The 15,381-nt window shown below is 32.6% G+C and overlaps 1 protein-coding gene across 2 annotated transcripts; it reads right to left on the bottom strand.

The window, feature by feature from the left end:
- Nucleotides 1–2,924: 2,924 nt before the first annotated feature.
- LOC139514725 (uncharacterized) lies at nt 2,925–12,936 on the bottom strand. 2 transcript variants are annotated; one of them, XM_071304331.1, is made up of 3 exons: nt 5,984–12,936; nt 5,071–5,142; nt 2,925–3,749 (listed from the first exon to the last, which is right to left on the bottom strand). In XM_071304331.1, the coding sequence occupies exon 1, from the start codon at nt 12,915–12,917 to the stop codon at nt 12,105–12,107; it is 813 nt and encodes a 270-aa protein (XP_071160432.1). In that variant the 5' UTR covers nt 12,918–12,936; the 3' UTR covers nt 2,925–3,749; nt 5,071–5,142; nt 5,984–12,104. The 2 variants fall into 2 exon arrangements, with proteins under 2 accessions (XP_071160432.1, XP_071160431.1); XM_071304330.1 differs by having other exon boundaries at nt 5,999–12,936.
- Nucleotides 12,937–15,381: the final 2,445 nt, after the last annotated feature.

Raw genomic sequence — 15,381 nt, 5'->3', positions numbered from 1 at the left:
CTGGACTTTTAGGTGCTAGTTCACCGAAACAAATGGCCGCAGTGACCACCAGTCTCTTCCTTTTGGAGTACCAATTTTAGAGTCTCTGATTTGACTAAAGCATGACTTATACAGCCAATATAAAAAAAACCTGACCCAGTTAACAAATTAAAAAGCCCATCCCCAATTAAAATTTAGATAAAAAGTTAAATACATCCCCAATAATCTTTTAAAAACATTCCCAAAAGATAAACACTTTCGCAATTAAATTTGGATAAAAAGTTAAAAACATCCCCAATTAAAATATGGATAAAAATTTAAAACATCCCCGATTAAAATTTGGATAAAAATTAAAAACATTCCCAAAAGATAAAAACTTCCGCAATTAAATTTGGATAAAAGTTAAAAACATCCCCAATTAAAATATGGATAAAAATTTAAAACATTCCCAATTAAAATTTGGATAAAAATTAAAAACATCCCCAATTAAAATATGGATAAAAATTTAAAACATCCCCAATTAAAATATGGATAAAAATTTAAAACATCCCGATTAAAATTTGGATAAAATTATAAACATCCCCAATTAAAATATGAATAAAAATTAAAAAAATTCCTGATTAAAATTTGGATAAAAAGTTAAAAACATCCCCAATTAAAATATGGATAAAAATTTAAAACATTCCTGATTAAAATATGGATAAAAAGTTAAAAACATCCCCAATTAAAATATGGATAAAAATTTAAAACATTCCTGATTAAAATATGGATAAAAAGTTAAAAACATCCCCAATTAAAATATGGATAAAAATTTAAAACATCCCCGATTAAAATTTGGATAAAAATTAAAAACATCCCCAATTAAAATCGAACTGAGTGATCGAGCTCACTCAGTTCATGCATGGTACAAAGGAAAGGATTAGACCACGACTCGGTCGCTGTCTGACCAAGTCAACAGACTTGGTCACGGTCCAACTGAGTGATCTATCTCACTCAGTTCATATCAGTATTAGCAGATACTTGATATGTATGGTGGGGACGTTACTATACCTAAATGGAAGGTATAGTATCTGTGAACCCGCAACACAGATGGCGACTTAACTTCCCATACATGTAATCAAGTATCCAATGCTATTACTGATATGTTATGTTTATAAAATAACTACTGAAAAACCTACCACAATAATTAAAATAAAAACATTGCATCCAAGTTTCCTGTGGTAAGAAGTGATATATTTTTTTGATTAAAGTCCAAATGTACTCAGTAGTCCAGTTTTAGTTGGTTTCCTTGAAGGTTTTCAAAAGGATCCAAGAATATGTCACCGTTTGGGTAAATACAATGCGACAGTAACTCAACAATAGAGTAAAACCAAAAGAAAGCTATGAAAATGTCAAAGTACAGTCTTTCCCAATAAACGATTATGGTATCTAATGCAATATGGTTCTTCTTTTTGCCTTGCAAGTCTTTGTATGAAAAATGACACATTTATGTCATACAAATGCTAGTCAGATTACCTCCATATAGCTTTGAAATAACTATCAAATGTTGATTATTGTCTAATGATAATGTACCTTCATTTTAAAGGTATACTGTGCACAAAACATAACAGGTCACGATCTTCTTGATCCGAGGTTACACAAGAGTCAGATGACAGACAGTGTTATTACTATGTACTAGTAGTACAAATTAGTAGGTACTTATTTCATGATGTAGGTGTTAAAAGGTAACTGCAAGCAAGTTTTAAAAGGGGCCAATATAACAAAACATGATACAATTTCAAATGCAGAATCCATTATGGCCTGATCTATGTAAAAAAAAAAACAAGCAAAAAACAATTCGAAATGATTACCATTGAATTTAAAGTGAACCTCAAAACCGACAGGAATCACCATACCCCAAAACATAATTCAGCAGATGGAGAGTTGTCTCATTGACACTCATACCACATCTTCTTATATCTATAGAATCAATATACACTAAAATATTATTCTGAAGGAATCAATATACCCAGATATATTATTACAAGCCAACCAGTCTCTTAAGTATGTATTGCTCCTAAATTTTGTGTACCAAGCAGATACATAGCAAATACCAGCTTTTCGTCTTGTGTGGTCTGACCCAGCCAGGGATGAAAACTCAAAATAACTGAAACAAGCTTATTTTTAAAAAGCTGTTCTAAATATCATTTTAAAGAAACAAAAAAAAGTTCAAATTAATGTTATTTATTAAAATGAGAAATGATTAATGTAGCAATCATTTTTTTGAAAAAAGTAAAACAAATATAAGATAAGATAAGATAAGATAAGATAAGATACTTTATTTTCCAATTATGGGCCCCAAAGGGCATAAACATTACAACATCAATAATTTTTTCATAATACAATACAAACAATGATATATATAAATATATTACATTTTTTTGTGACTACTAAACATACAAGTAAAACAATATTAGCATTCTATAAAATATACCATTCTTTTAAATGCATTATGAAATACTATTTGACATTTCTTTTAAACTATTGCAAAAGAATTCACTGGCTAAAATCACGAGGAGCAACATTCAATTTCATGGGCAGGGTGTTAGATATTGTTTTAAAGCTGAGATAAAATTTACAAAGTCACAAGATTTACCATTAAATTCATAAACAAGTTAAAAAAATCTTTTCTACAAAAAATAAGAGTTGTTTCCTATTTGCATAAGCCTTATCATGAAATACTATTACCAAAAGTACCTACAAATATGGGAGATAACTCATTAAACTTAAAAATGAAGTCATGATTGTGAGGAAGGAGCGTTTAATATCAGATAAAATTGAGAATGGAAACACTTTGGAGATGATGATGACGTAAATATAATTTGAAATCACCATGTCAGACCAAACCACTTAATGCATTATCTAGACTTATGTTTACAAGCTGATTTTATTCAGAGAGCTCTAAATAATACTGTCATCTTACTTTATTTACATCTGATATAACATATTTAACATAAAATATATAACAATTATAAGTAAACCAATACATTCTTATTTATTGCAGGCCTTCCATGCAGTGAACAAACTAGCTCATATGAAGAGATAAGCATTGTAAGCAGTGTATTCCCACCCCTTAACCCTAAATCTCAGCCTGCTAGTTTCCACTTCTCACAACTTATGCTTAGTTTGTTAAATTCAAAAACAAGTTAAAATCTTTTTATAAAAAAATTAAGAGTTGTCTCCTATTTGCATCAGCCTTATCACAAAATACTGTTACCAAAAGTACCTTCAAATATGGGAGATAACTCATTAAACTCTAGGAGTAGTTATCTGGAATTATCTGTAGTGATTTGGATGAAGAGTTGTCTCATTGTCAACATTTCACATCTTCTTATATTTATTTACTCATAATAGGACAGTAGGAAGTTAGAACAGGAGTAAAACAATATGCCCCCCCCCCCAACTTAAAGGGCATAAAAATTAATTTTTACCAATGGCAGCTGGTTGTTCTCACAAGTCACATCAAAGTCTTACATTAAAAACACCTAGTACATGTATTAATTAAGACTATTTAGGGGGAACTGTAGGCCTATGAAATTCGAAAGTAATCAATATATCTGGTTTAAAAGAATAAATCTTTACAACTGGCTCTCCCCCTCTTTCTATCTCTCAGAGTAAACATAATTGTATTACTACATATTTTTTTGTCAATAAGTGTTTCCAAGTTCCTCAGATCAACAGAATCCATTCTTCTGCTTCAGTTGATTTTTAAATTAACAAGCACGCTTTGTCTACAAATAGAAAATAAAATTTCATTCAAAACATGTAAACTAAAATTCACAAAAAATTATATATATATAATGTTGATGTCAGAAGAAATTTACATTGTATCCATATATGGAGTAACCAGGAGACAGAGGCTGAAGAAATTCTTCATATAAAGCAGTTCAGAATTGTATCAAATCTTATGGCATCTTAAGGTGGTATGGGTGTCTTCCTCCATCTTGGATTGTAAAAAACAGAGAATCAAGGGTCCAGATTTTCCATCAAGTTAGCAAAATTTGATGCAGGAATGCAGATGTTTAATGTACATTTTCATTTAAAAGTACCAATTTATAAGAATATAACTTCTAAATATTGATATTTTTGCAAATGTTAATTATTTTTGGTTGTTTTTATTTTTTTTTTAAATTGGCATTTTAAGGGGAGGTAACTCTAAAAAAGTGCATTTTCTGAAGGATTCTGTATGGAATTTTCCTATTTTGTATTTTAGCCGGAAAAAACGTACGGTGACCCTATCTTTTCTTTTGATATTCTCAAAGCAGTGTCTGAAAGCTATCTTTTCCTGAAGTATTTAACAATTCTATCATTTTGTTTAGTTTCTAATCACAAAATGGTGTTTTTTCCTGTATAATCCATACAAAATGTGTGATTTTGTCCCGTCCTGTAGCTTGAGAAAATGCGCGGTGACCTACCATTTTTATTATATTTTTCAACATGTATCAATAGATACAACGTTTTGGCAAAGTATGAACAAATTCTATCATTTTTATTTTAGACCTATACCACCTTAAGTATGAAATGCCACCATTGTACTTATATTTTGCTTCAGATTTGTTTAAAATAAACATGTCAATTTTTTCAGGCACCATGGATTAAAAATTTTCATTCAACCAAAGATTTGATGGATAAGGACAATACGCCTTCAAACTAGTTTAACCCTGCCACACTCTGTATGTGCCAGTTATTCAGTGGTTAATGTTTGTTGCTGTGTAACATATTTGTTTTGTTCATTATTTTGGACATGAATTAGGCAGTTTGTTTTCTCGACTGAATTTTTTTACAATTTTCATTTTTTGGCCAATTTATAGCTAACGTAACATGTATGTGGTATGGGTTTTACTCATTTTTGAAGGCAGAATTGTGACCTATAGCTATAATTTATATGTCATTTGGTTTTTTGGAGAGTTTCTAAAATGCAATCATACCACATCTTCATATTTCTATATCTGTAATTAGGTATTGTATTATTATAGAAGCAATAAACTAGAACCGTTCATTATCTTTAATGTTACCTTGAAACAAGGATTTTGTTACCGTCAACATACATACCTCAAAGTTGATATTATTTTACATCCAGGTCCTACTTTCCTTAGATTTTACTTCAATAAATATCCAGGATAACTGGAAAAAAAACTGAATCCTTAACTGTGATGGTAGTAAAAACACTTATTGAAGGCTGTATGTTGACCAATAGTTGTTAACTTGTATATCTTTTAGTCTCTGGTGGAGTCAGTTGTCTCATTGACAATTAATTACCACATCTTATTTCGATATTTATACATGTATATGAAATTTAGTCAATTTTATCAACATCTAATCATAGCAGTTAATACAGATAAATAAGATATACTATTGCTAAAGTGACATATAGGTCCAATGGGCCAGGTGTAAATATCAAATTGTTATGAATATACATGTAATTGTTTAGATGTATGTGATGATACACAAATATTATTGCAATATATAATATATAAACATATAGATATTATCTTATCAATACATCTTTCAATAATAGGAAGCAATTTTTTTTTTAAATACAAATATAAGAAGAGCAGTTTGAACACTGGAAAGAGAGAGAGGAAGATATATAGAAAGAGAAAGAGAGAGAGAGAGAATAGTGTGGTGAGTTTTCAATACATTGAATTTTATTTTAGTATAGTAAATACAGCATTTTCATTTATAACATGTATAATATTAAATGTAAAGTATTTACATAATGTATGTAATACGTATTTTGGTCATAACTGTTAATTGTGATCTGTGGTACAGGAACTGTACCCTTGCTTTTCTTTCAGGAGCACCAATGTTTTTAAAATTCTCTATTTTATTGGGTTAGTTACTCAATCTGGTTTTCTGGTTCAGTGTCAGATTTCTCCCTTAGAAATTTCTCCCTTTTTTACACTAAAATGCGAACTTGTTCATAGCTGCTGAAATGAAATGACTAGACATCTACTACATGTACCTTATGCATATTTACCTTGTCTTTCGAATGTTAAAGCTTCATGCAGACCCAGTTGTGATGTTCCTCATCTGGGAGATTAATCAGTATATAATCATTCTTCCTTTTTACAAGGATAGGTTGTTGGCATATCTCTCAATCCCAAACCTGAAGAACCAGAGAATGTTTACTCAAGCTTTATTTCATTTAGATCAATTTGCAGACCAAGGCTGAAGAGTCAAATCTACCAAAAATTTCATATCAGAGTTTTCTTCTCCTAGACATCCTTTGAAGGCGGTCATGACCATTATCCAGCGGGCTATTTAACCCATAACTGGGGCAAGGTTGATGAGTGTAGGGATGTCCGCATGTCGATCAGCCTACACACTTTATCTCTAGGGACCTTGCTACTCCGAGATCCTCTACAGTAAAGCCTAGGACACTAGATCCTAGTTACCATGTGCTGTCACGGGGAGGCACTGTAGAAGTCTTGTTAGTGTAGAGGCTATGTACTGGAAGGAAAGACTTACAGACTCAGCTTTCCTTTCACCTATGAATATAAGCTATCCAGCGGCAGTTTAAGAGTCTATGACTCCCAACCACACTAGACGCATACACAAACCTGTGGTAACACCACCAGCACACAAAAAAAAAGGGGTCATTATTTCAAATTTAGAAAAAAGAAGGTTTATTTATTTAAATTAAGAAAAAGAAATTGTTATTTATTCAAATTTAAAAAAAGAAATTGTTATTTATTCAAATTTAAAAAAAGAAATGGTTATTTATTGAAATCTAATAAAAAGTAAGGTTCATTTATTTATGTATTTTAAAAAAGGAAGGATTATTTATTTAAATTTTTAAAAAGGAAGGTTTATTTATTTAAATTTAGAAAAAGGAATGGTTATTTATTTAAAAACTAGAAAAGGAATTATTTAAAATCCAGAAAAGAAAGTGTTATTTATTTTAATTCAGAAAAGAAGTTATTTCTTTAAAATCTAGAAAAGAAAGTGTTATGTATTTAAATTCAAAAACGAAAGTGTTCATTATTTTGAAATTTATAATGCATTTCATCCAAAATTACAGGGTTATTTGTACTTCACAAACTTTAAAGCAACTAAACAGTATCAGAACACTCAACAGTGTGAAATTACAACACCAACACATTACTTTCTTCCCCTCCTTACCCAGCAACTCTCTATTACACTAGGCCATGGAGTAGCCCTCCCCAACCTCCAAGCCCTCACATAGACTGGACTCTCATGGGTTAACCCACCACGACCCCAAGCCCTTAAAAACAAGTCCCTGGATTTCCATGGGGTAATCCTCCCTGACCCAAAAACCCTTAAAAACAAGTCCCCGACTCCCATGGGATAACCCTCCCCGACCCAAAGCCCTTAAAAACAAGTCCCTGGATTTCCATGGGGTAACACTCCCCGACCCCCAATCCCTTAAAAACAAGTCCCTGGACTTCCATGGGGTAACCCTTCCCGACCCCCATCCCTTAAAAACAAGTCCCTGCATGGACTCCCATGGGGTAACCCTCCCTGACCCCCAATCCCTTAAAAACAAGTCCTTGGACTCCCATGGGTTAACCCTCCCCAATCCCCATCCCTTAAAAACAAGATCCTGGACTCCCATGGGGTAATCCTCCCTGACCCCTAATCCCATAAAAACAAGTTCCTGGACACCCATGGGGTAACCCTCCCGGACCCCCAAGCCCTTACAAACAAGTCCCTGGACCCCCATGGGATAACCCTCCCCGACCCCCATGCCCTTAAAAATAAGTCCCTGGATTTGTTTTGGGTTAACTATCCCCTACCCTGTTGCCCTTAAATACAAGTGTCTGGAGTTTCACTCTCCCTTTCATCCGACCCCTAGGCCTCTCCTCCAAGACCTTTGAGCTCTTAAATTATAGTTCCTGGATGTTGCCTTATTCCACCCAACCTGCTCCAAAGCTCAGTCCCAGGTCAACTATATATAAAGCTGTTGCTATGTGGGTCGAGGGGATAATTAAAGAAAACGAAGAAGAAAACATCAGCAAGCCAGTATAACCTTTACCTTTTATTCTATCCATATTGTGATTGGGTAAGGTGATTGGGTATAGTGATGGGTATAGTGATGGGGTATAGTGATGGAGTATAGTGATGGGGTATAGTGATTGGGTTTGGTGATTGGGTATAGTGATGGGGTATGTTGATTGGGTTTCATGTCTAGTTTATAGGTAATGTTCTACTGACTTGCTAGTGTTCAATTTTTAAACAATTTAAAAAAAAGTAAGTAATGTATTCATGTTGCAATCAGACGCTATAATAATACAGTATTGTTAAATTCAAGTTGTTGGAAGTCCAAATCTCAGTGAAACATTAAAATTTTCAAACTAATTTAGTTATTGTGAGCTAAATTTTGATATCTAAATTTAGGAAATGGAATGGTTATTTATTCAAATTTGGAAAAAATTAACAGTTATTTATCTTAATTCAGAAAAAGATAATTACTTTAAAAAAGCATTTTTACTCAACAATTACATGGATATATTTTAATGCTTCTTTAATAAATTTAAGTGATTTGTTTGAAATTTAATAAAAAAAAAAAAAATATTGCTAAATTTTGTTAATCTAAAATCTTTTGTTTTTATCGTTAAAATTAAATAAATTTTGATGTTTTTATTCAAAATATTTAAAAGGAAAATTCCCGTAAAAATAATGTATCAGCCATTACTTCCATCACGACATAATTCAATTCGGCCTTCCCATGAAAATAATGTATCCATTACTTCCATCACGACATAATTCAATTCGGCCTTCCAATGAAAATAATGTATCCATTACTTCCATCACGACATAATTCAATTCGGCCTTCCCATAAAATATGTATCCATTACTTCCATCACGACAATTCAATTCGGCCTTCCCATGAAAATAATGTATCCATTACTTCCATCACGACATAATTCAATTCGGCCTTCCCATGAAAATAATGTATCCATTACTTCCATCACGACATAATTCAATTCGGTCTTCCCATGAAAATAATGTATCCATTACTTCCATCACGACATAATTCAATTCGGTCTTCCCATGAAAATAATGTATCCATTACTTCCATCACGACATAATTCAATTCGGCCTTCCCATGAAAATAATATATCCATTACTTCCATCACGACATAATTCAATTCCGCCTTCCCATGAAAATAATGTATCCATTACTTCCATCACGACACGATTTCATCAAAATCCGGAAGATGTTCTGTGTTTCTCAACCACTATCCAGTCTATCAGAAACATTCTGAAATTAAACTGAAGAAAGGATTAAAATACCTGAAAAAAAACTATTAATTATTATGCATAGATATTACAGTGTATTTTTTTTTTTTTTTTTTTTTTTTTTTTTTTTTTTTGTAAAAGTAGAATGTTTGTCACCACTAAATTATCAGAGACCATCTTTCCAACACATTACTTCAAATTAAAATTAAATATATTGCAGGTTACTTTTGATATTAATTATAATAAACATGATTTTTTTTTATCACAAATCTGCAATGTTTTGTGTTTGAATCAGTCCCAATAAAATATCTCAATGAAATGTTACTTTTAACTTTCAGGGAAAAAACTACAGACCAAAATATTAAAAAAGTATAGACTTTTGCATAAAATACCAAGTAATGTGAGGAAACCAATCGTATGCAGGAAAAGCTCAGTTGTAGTGACATTTATTCTCAGTATTACTAGTGACAGATAAGTACTGAAACTTGTACTTACAAGAGATCTAAACACCTCTACAACTATAACCTTCACTGGACAATTGTGAGTTCTAAAATAAAACGAGTATGGACGTCATGCAGTCAGATAAAGCAGAGGTATCTACTGCGCCAACTGTAGGAAATTTTATTTTTTTACCAGTGTATGTCATTTTGTTTTACTATATACTGCAACTCCAAGAACTTTTTTTGTTGGTGACTGTCTTTGTGTGATTTTTTTTGTGTGTGAATTTTTTACGTGTGATTTTTTTGCGTGTGAATTCGTTGTGTGTGAATTTTTAGTGTGTGAATTTTTAAGTCAGTTGTGTTGTATGTTTACCCAATTTTGGCTCCTCCGTCGTAATTATTGTAATTGTAACCAATTATGTCAATAAAAAGAAACAAGTAAGGCAAATACCACCGGTTTTCAATTTGTTCAGGTTGTCATAATGGAGTGGACCATTCCACTTAACCAGGTTTTATAGATTCCCCCTTTTTGAATTTACCATGAAGTCTATGCAAATAGATATGGCACTATGGAATGATTTTTAAGGTCATATTCAAAGAGGAGACCCTCAAGGTTGATCAAGGATGTCAAGGTCAGAGTCATGCCCTTCAGAACGATGTTCATAATACAGCATCTATACTAAAATAAAAACAAAAATTTGAATGTTGTAAAATTTTTATAAACAACTGGTCTGAAGAAAAAAGTTATAAAAATTAAAAAAAATAAAATTATGAAAGCCAAAGACAAAACAAAAATTGAATAAATTCATTAATATTGACTTTAAAATCTATTGGAACAGTTATACATTCAATCTGACTCTAAATTTAATTGACATTAACCAATTTTTCTTTAAATAGTAAATTTCTAGTAGCTCAGAAATACCAAACTGTTCTGAAAATTACTAGAATTATAAACATTCCTAAATAACTTCCCTCCATAGAACAGTACACAATACCCTTAAGATATCTGTCTCTCTGCTCTCTATTATTATCTCATTCATTCATTCACACATCTTCCAGACGACCTATTTAGGAAGTATCATGTTAGTTATCCCACCCAGGTTTAAGTTCTTGATACTTTGTGAATAAAATGGTTTTATATTGATGTACCAGACATGGAGGGATGATTAAACAAGAAGTTTCATTTACCAGGTTTCCAGGAAAGGTGTTATTTTATTTTACATTTTACAAAAAAGTTTAGAAAAAATCCAAATTAAAACAAGTCATGTTTATCAAAAAGAAAAAGATATTGTAAGATGGCAACCATAAGCTTCTGACCTTTCTAAATCTCATTTCTAAGACCTTGGGAATTTGAAACTTTTCTGATCTCAGTGATTTACTGATTCGTTTCAGTTGTACATTCGTCTCGACATCTTCTATATAGTTGGTTTTATCCCACAAAACAGATCTTGTCTTGCTGATAATTTTTAAATTCTTTTCAAATTTTTCTCTCTCTATAATATAGTTTTTATTCTATCTCTCTATAATATAGTTTTTAAATTTTTCTCTCTCTATAATAGTTTTTAAATTTTTCTCTCTCTATAATATAGTTTTAAATTTTTTCTCTCATTATAATATAGTTTTTAAATTTTTCTCTCTCTATAATCTAGTTTTTTCTATCTATTTATAATTCATAGTTTTTTCTATCTATAAATAGTATATGTCCAAAATATGGTAAAAAAAAAGGTCATTAAAAGGGAAACAACTCCAAAAAATGTTGACTGACAAGGTTGATGATCGGTACCAAATTTCTTCTGTGTTTTGTTTTCAAAATCTGATCCATATCAAATTTAAAGGTGTGTGTTACTGATAAAGTCAGGTGTGTTCAGTTCAATGATGATGTCATGTGATATTTACAAATTTTACCTTGGGTAAAGTAAAATTCTGAATTCCCACCAAAATACTGTACAAAATTAATACCCTATTTCTATGATTACTGTACATATGAAGGTCTCTGATATCCTAATGATGATAACATACTACAACAACATTGTACATTTACCTTTTGGTAACATACAATGTCTGACTTAAATAAAAATTGTATTAAACAATCATGCTTTTATTTACATATATAAATATATATACAAAGAAAGTACGGGTAGAGTACTTGGGGTTTGGGATAATACTGAACAGGAAGTGGGGAACTCGGGGAGTAAGACTAAGGGCAGGTTTACTCATATCTTTTTATAGTTTTTATTTTTGCCAGAGAATTCCTAACCTGTTATGACCTATTAAAAGACCAAACTGTCAATGAAGTGTTCAAGATACAATCATCAATAAAACATCAACCAACCGATCAATCAATACCATCAATCATTCATTTATTACTTGTCAGGTAATCTGGGGGCAACTGGCTAAAAGGGACAAAACTAACAAAAATACAAATTGAACCTTCTCCTCTCAACGACACACAATACTAAGCTGAAACATCCGACACCTCAAACTGTACCCTCTAAAGGTCCTCCAAAAACCATTCAGACAATGACTCTTCATGAAATGCCTCCTGAACCAAACTCTCCTCATAGCTGCTCTGCCTTCCTCGTCCCAAATCACAACTCTATCATGCTCATCAGTAAAGACCTCGTCATCCTCCAGAGACAGCTCCTCCACATCACTTACACCTTCTTCTAAATCCACAGGACTACAGCAAGGTAAAACCCTGGAGATTACATACTGCATCTGCAGATTTCGACCCTCACTTTCCAAGTTTGCGCCAAACATCTGCAGAGTCTCATCATCACTCTCCAACCTTTGTTTTACCTCACTATAATCCTCGGATAGGGCCTCCACCTCCTCTGATACCTCAATAACCCTCCTTTCCAGATCCTCCCACCACTCATCAGCCTGCTGCTGCTCCTCATCCCAGGTTGAGAAAAGGTCAGCATCATCTGTATCGAAAACCAACTCATGTTCCTCTACCTCCTCAAACACCGCTGTATCATTTTCAACAGTGTCATCCAAAGTAGAAATGATTTCTACCTCAAATGGCATTGCTGAAAACAAGGCAACACGGGGTGCTTCCACCAAACACTGCTCCGGGTCAGCAGCCCTTGGTAGCTCAGGAGACTCTACCACAGGGGAAGGAACATCACGACACAAACCTTGAACCTGGGGTGACCTCTCTGGCTCATCACATGGTCTAACCGAAGGACCATACGGACACAGACCTACAAAGTCTACAAACTCTCTCACTATACATAGTATACCAATCATTTTCTTGCTTTTTTTGTTGTTTTGTCTGAAAATACAGAAAAGTAAAAGGATCTTAGTGATGTTTGTTAATTAATAGCTTCGCTGAGTGCAGCCTGATACGACTGCAGTAGTTGAACCCTGAACAGTTTGCAAGTTTGGACACAACATTCAAGCTTGATACTGTTTGAATCTAGATTGCGATCAAATTTTTGACATAATATATCATCTTCACTAGCCAAGGGTTACGATCCACTCCGGCTCTCTTCACCCTTGGCGGATTGAGATAATATTTCGGAGACACAAGGTAAGGATTTTTATTGGTTGCAGTAGAAACTCGCTGCATCCAATAAAAAAGAGCCTATAACATGATCATGTGTTAATGTAGAAAGTGTTTGTAAACAAGTCTTTACATCACTAAACATACGACTATATTTAGTGACAACGTGAATGTTTTTAATCAACAAATAGAAGTTCCTATGTATGTTTCATGCACAAATGCATGGATGTTGACGTATATTTTCGTTTCCGGCTTTACCAAGTGGGTAGAATCTAGACACTACCGTGTTTTTACCTCCAAATTGAAGAGTTCAAGTGCTACCATTGGTCAAGAATAATGTATTCAGAATGGGGGCGACTTAAATCTTCCAATAGATGGCGCGACATGGATATCACAAATGTTGGCTCAATCTGCCAAGGGTGAAGAGAGCGGGAGTGGATCGTTACCCTTGGCTAGCGAAGATGTAATATATAGGTTTCTCACAAAAAATAAATGTGGTGAAATATCTTTAAAAAAAAATGAAATGGGTAAAAATATTTGTATTTACTTTCATTTGAAGAATTCTTGCTATTGTGCAATACTGTGCAATTGAAGATTGCTTGCTTTGGTGCAATACTATGAAATTGAAGTTTTCCTGCAATTGCACAATACTTTATATAATAGTTTACACATCTCCTGTCATATCAGTATTCTTTGCTTTAATATACAAACAAGAAATATAATCAATTTCGGAAACTAGATGTGTCAAAGTGACAAGAATGCCCCCGTCTCAAAAAGTTGAAAAATCTGAAATTTCAAGAACACATGTGGACACAAACATGATGGTAATCTCACATATAAAAAATTTGGAAGAGTTCCGCAGAACCCAGTGGCTCGCCTACTTTTGCTGTAAATTGCAGGCTCAACAAAAATGAGGGAAAAAATCATTAAAAATATTCTGCTTGATACTATATCTTTTGATAGTAGGAAGCTTCTGTCCAAGTTTGGTAAAAATCTAGGATAGTTTATGAATCTAATAAATGTTTTAAAAACTTTAACCGCAGACTGGATGTAATGTTAACTGGAAGAAAAACTAAGTCCATTCATAAGTGAAATACAGATACACAGGTACAAAATATTAACAAAATTTCCTTCTAGATACTAGCTTATGATTGTAAACAAGCTTCTGTCCAAGTTTGGTGCAAATTAAAAATAGTATAAGAAAGTATAAAAAAAATTTAACCACAGAGTAAATGTGTAGTTTCCTGGCAGAAAATTATGCCCATTTTAAGTCAAATACGGAAAAATGGATTTATGTGTTACAAAATTTACTTCTGGATACTATCTTATGATCATAAACAAGCTTCTGTCCAAGTCTGGTAGAAATTAATCAAGTATAGTTTAAGAATGTTATTAAAATTTTTAAAACTTTAACCACAGAGGGAATGTAATGTTTTCCCGCAGAAAAACTTTGTCCATATATAAGTAAAATACAGAAAAAATGGAATATCATTTTCACAAAATTTACTTCTGGATACCATCTTATGATCATAAACAAGCTTCTGTCCAAGTTTGGTAGAAATCCAGTATGGTTTAAGAAAGTTATTAAAATTTCAAAAACTTTAACCATGTGCAGAGTGAATATTTGTGGACGCGGCCGACGATGACGATGGAATGTAGGATCGCTTATTCTCGCTTTTTTCGAAAAAAGTCAAAGGCTCAACAAAAATCAGCTCAGAATCTGGAGGCATATAGAAGAAAAGTCTGTATAACTGTGATTTTCAACAATTTTCAAAGTTGTAAACCCTTAATTTTGGCAAAATTTAGCAGAGCAGAATGAAACTTTAACTTGATCTGTAACTCATCATGAATAACTCACATACCAAAAATCAGTCCAATATCTGAAAGCATTTTGAAAAAAAGTCTGTATAACTATGATTTTAAACAATTTATCAAAGTCCATAGCCTGTAATTTTGGCAAAAATTAGCAGTGAGGAACAAAACTTAAACTTGATCTGTAACTCGTCTTGGTTAACTCACATGCCAAAAATCATCACAATATCTGAAAGCATTTAGAAAAAAAGGTCTGTATAACTGATTTTCATCAATTTGTCAAAGTCCAAAGCGCGTAATTTCGGCAAAATTTAGGCGAGTGGAACAAAACTTAAAATTGATCTGTAACTCATGATTTAACTCACATACTGAAGGCGTTGAGAAAAAACCTCAGTA

The sequence above is a fragment of the Mytilus edulis genome, chromosome 3, assembly GCF_963676685.1.
Source record: "Mytilus edulis chromosome 3, xbMytEdul2.2, whole genome shotgun sequence".
NCBI classification, from domain to species: Eukaryota; Metazoa; Mollusca; class Bivalvia; order Mytilida; family Mytilidae; genus Mytilus; species Mytilus edulis.
Note: the sequence above shows the minus strand (reverse complement) of the source record. Positions and strands in the feature narration are given on the sequence as shown.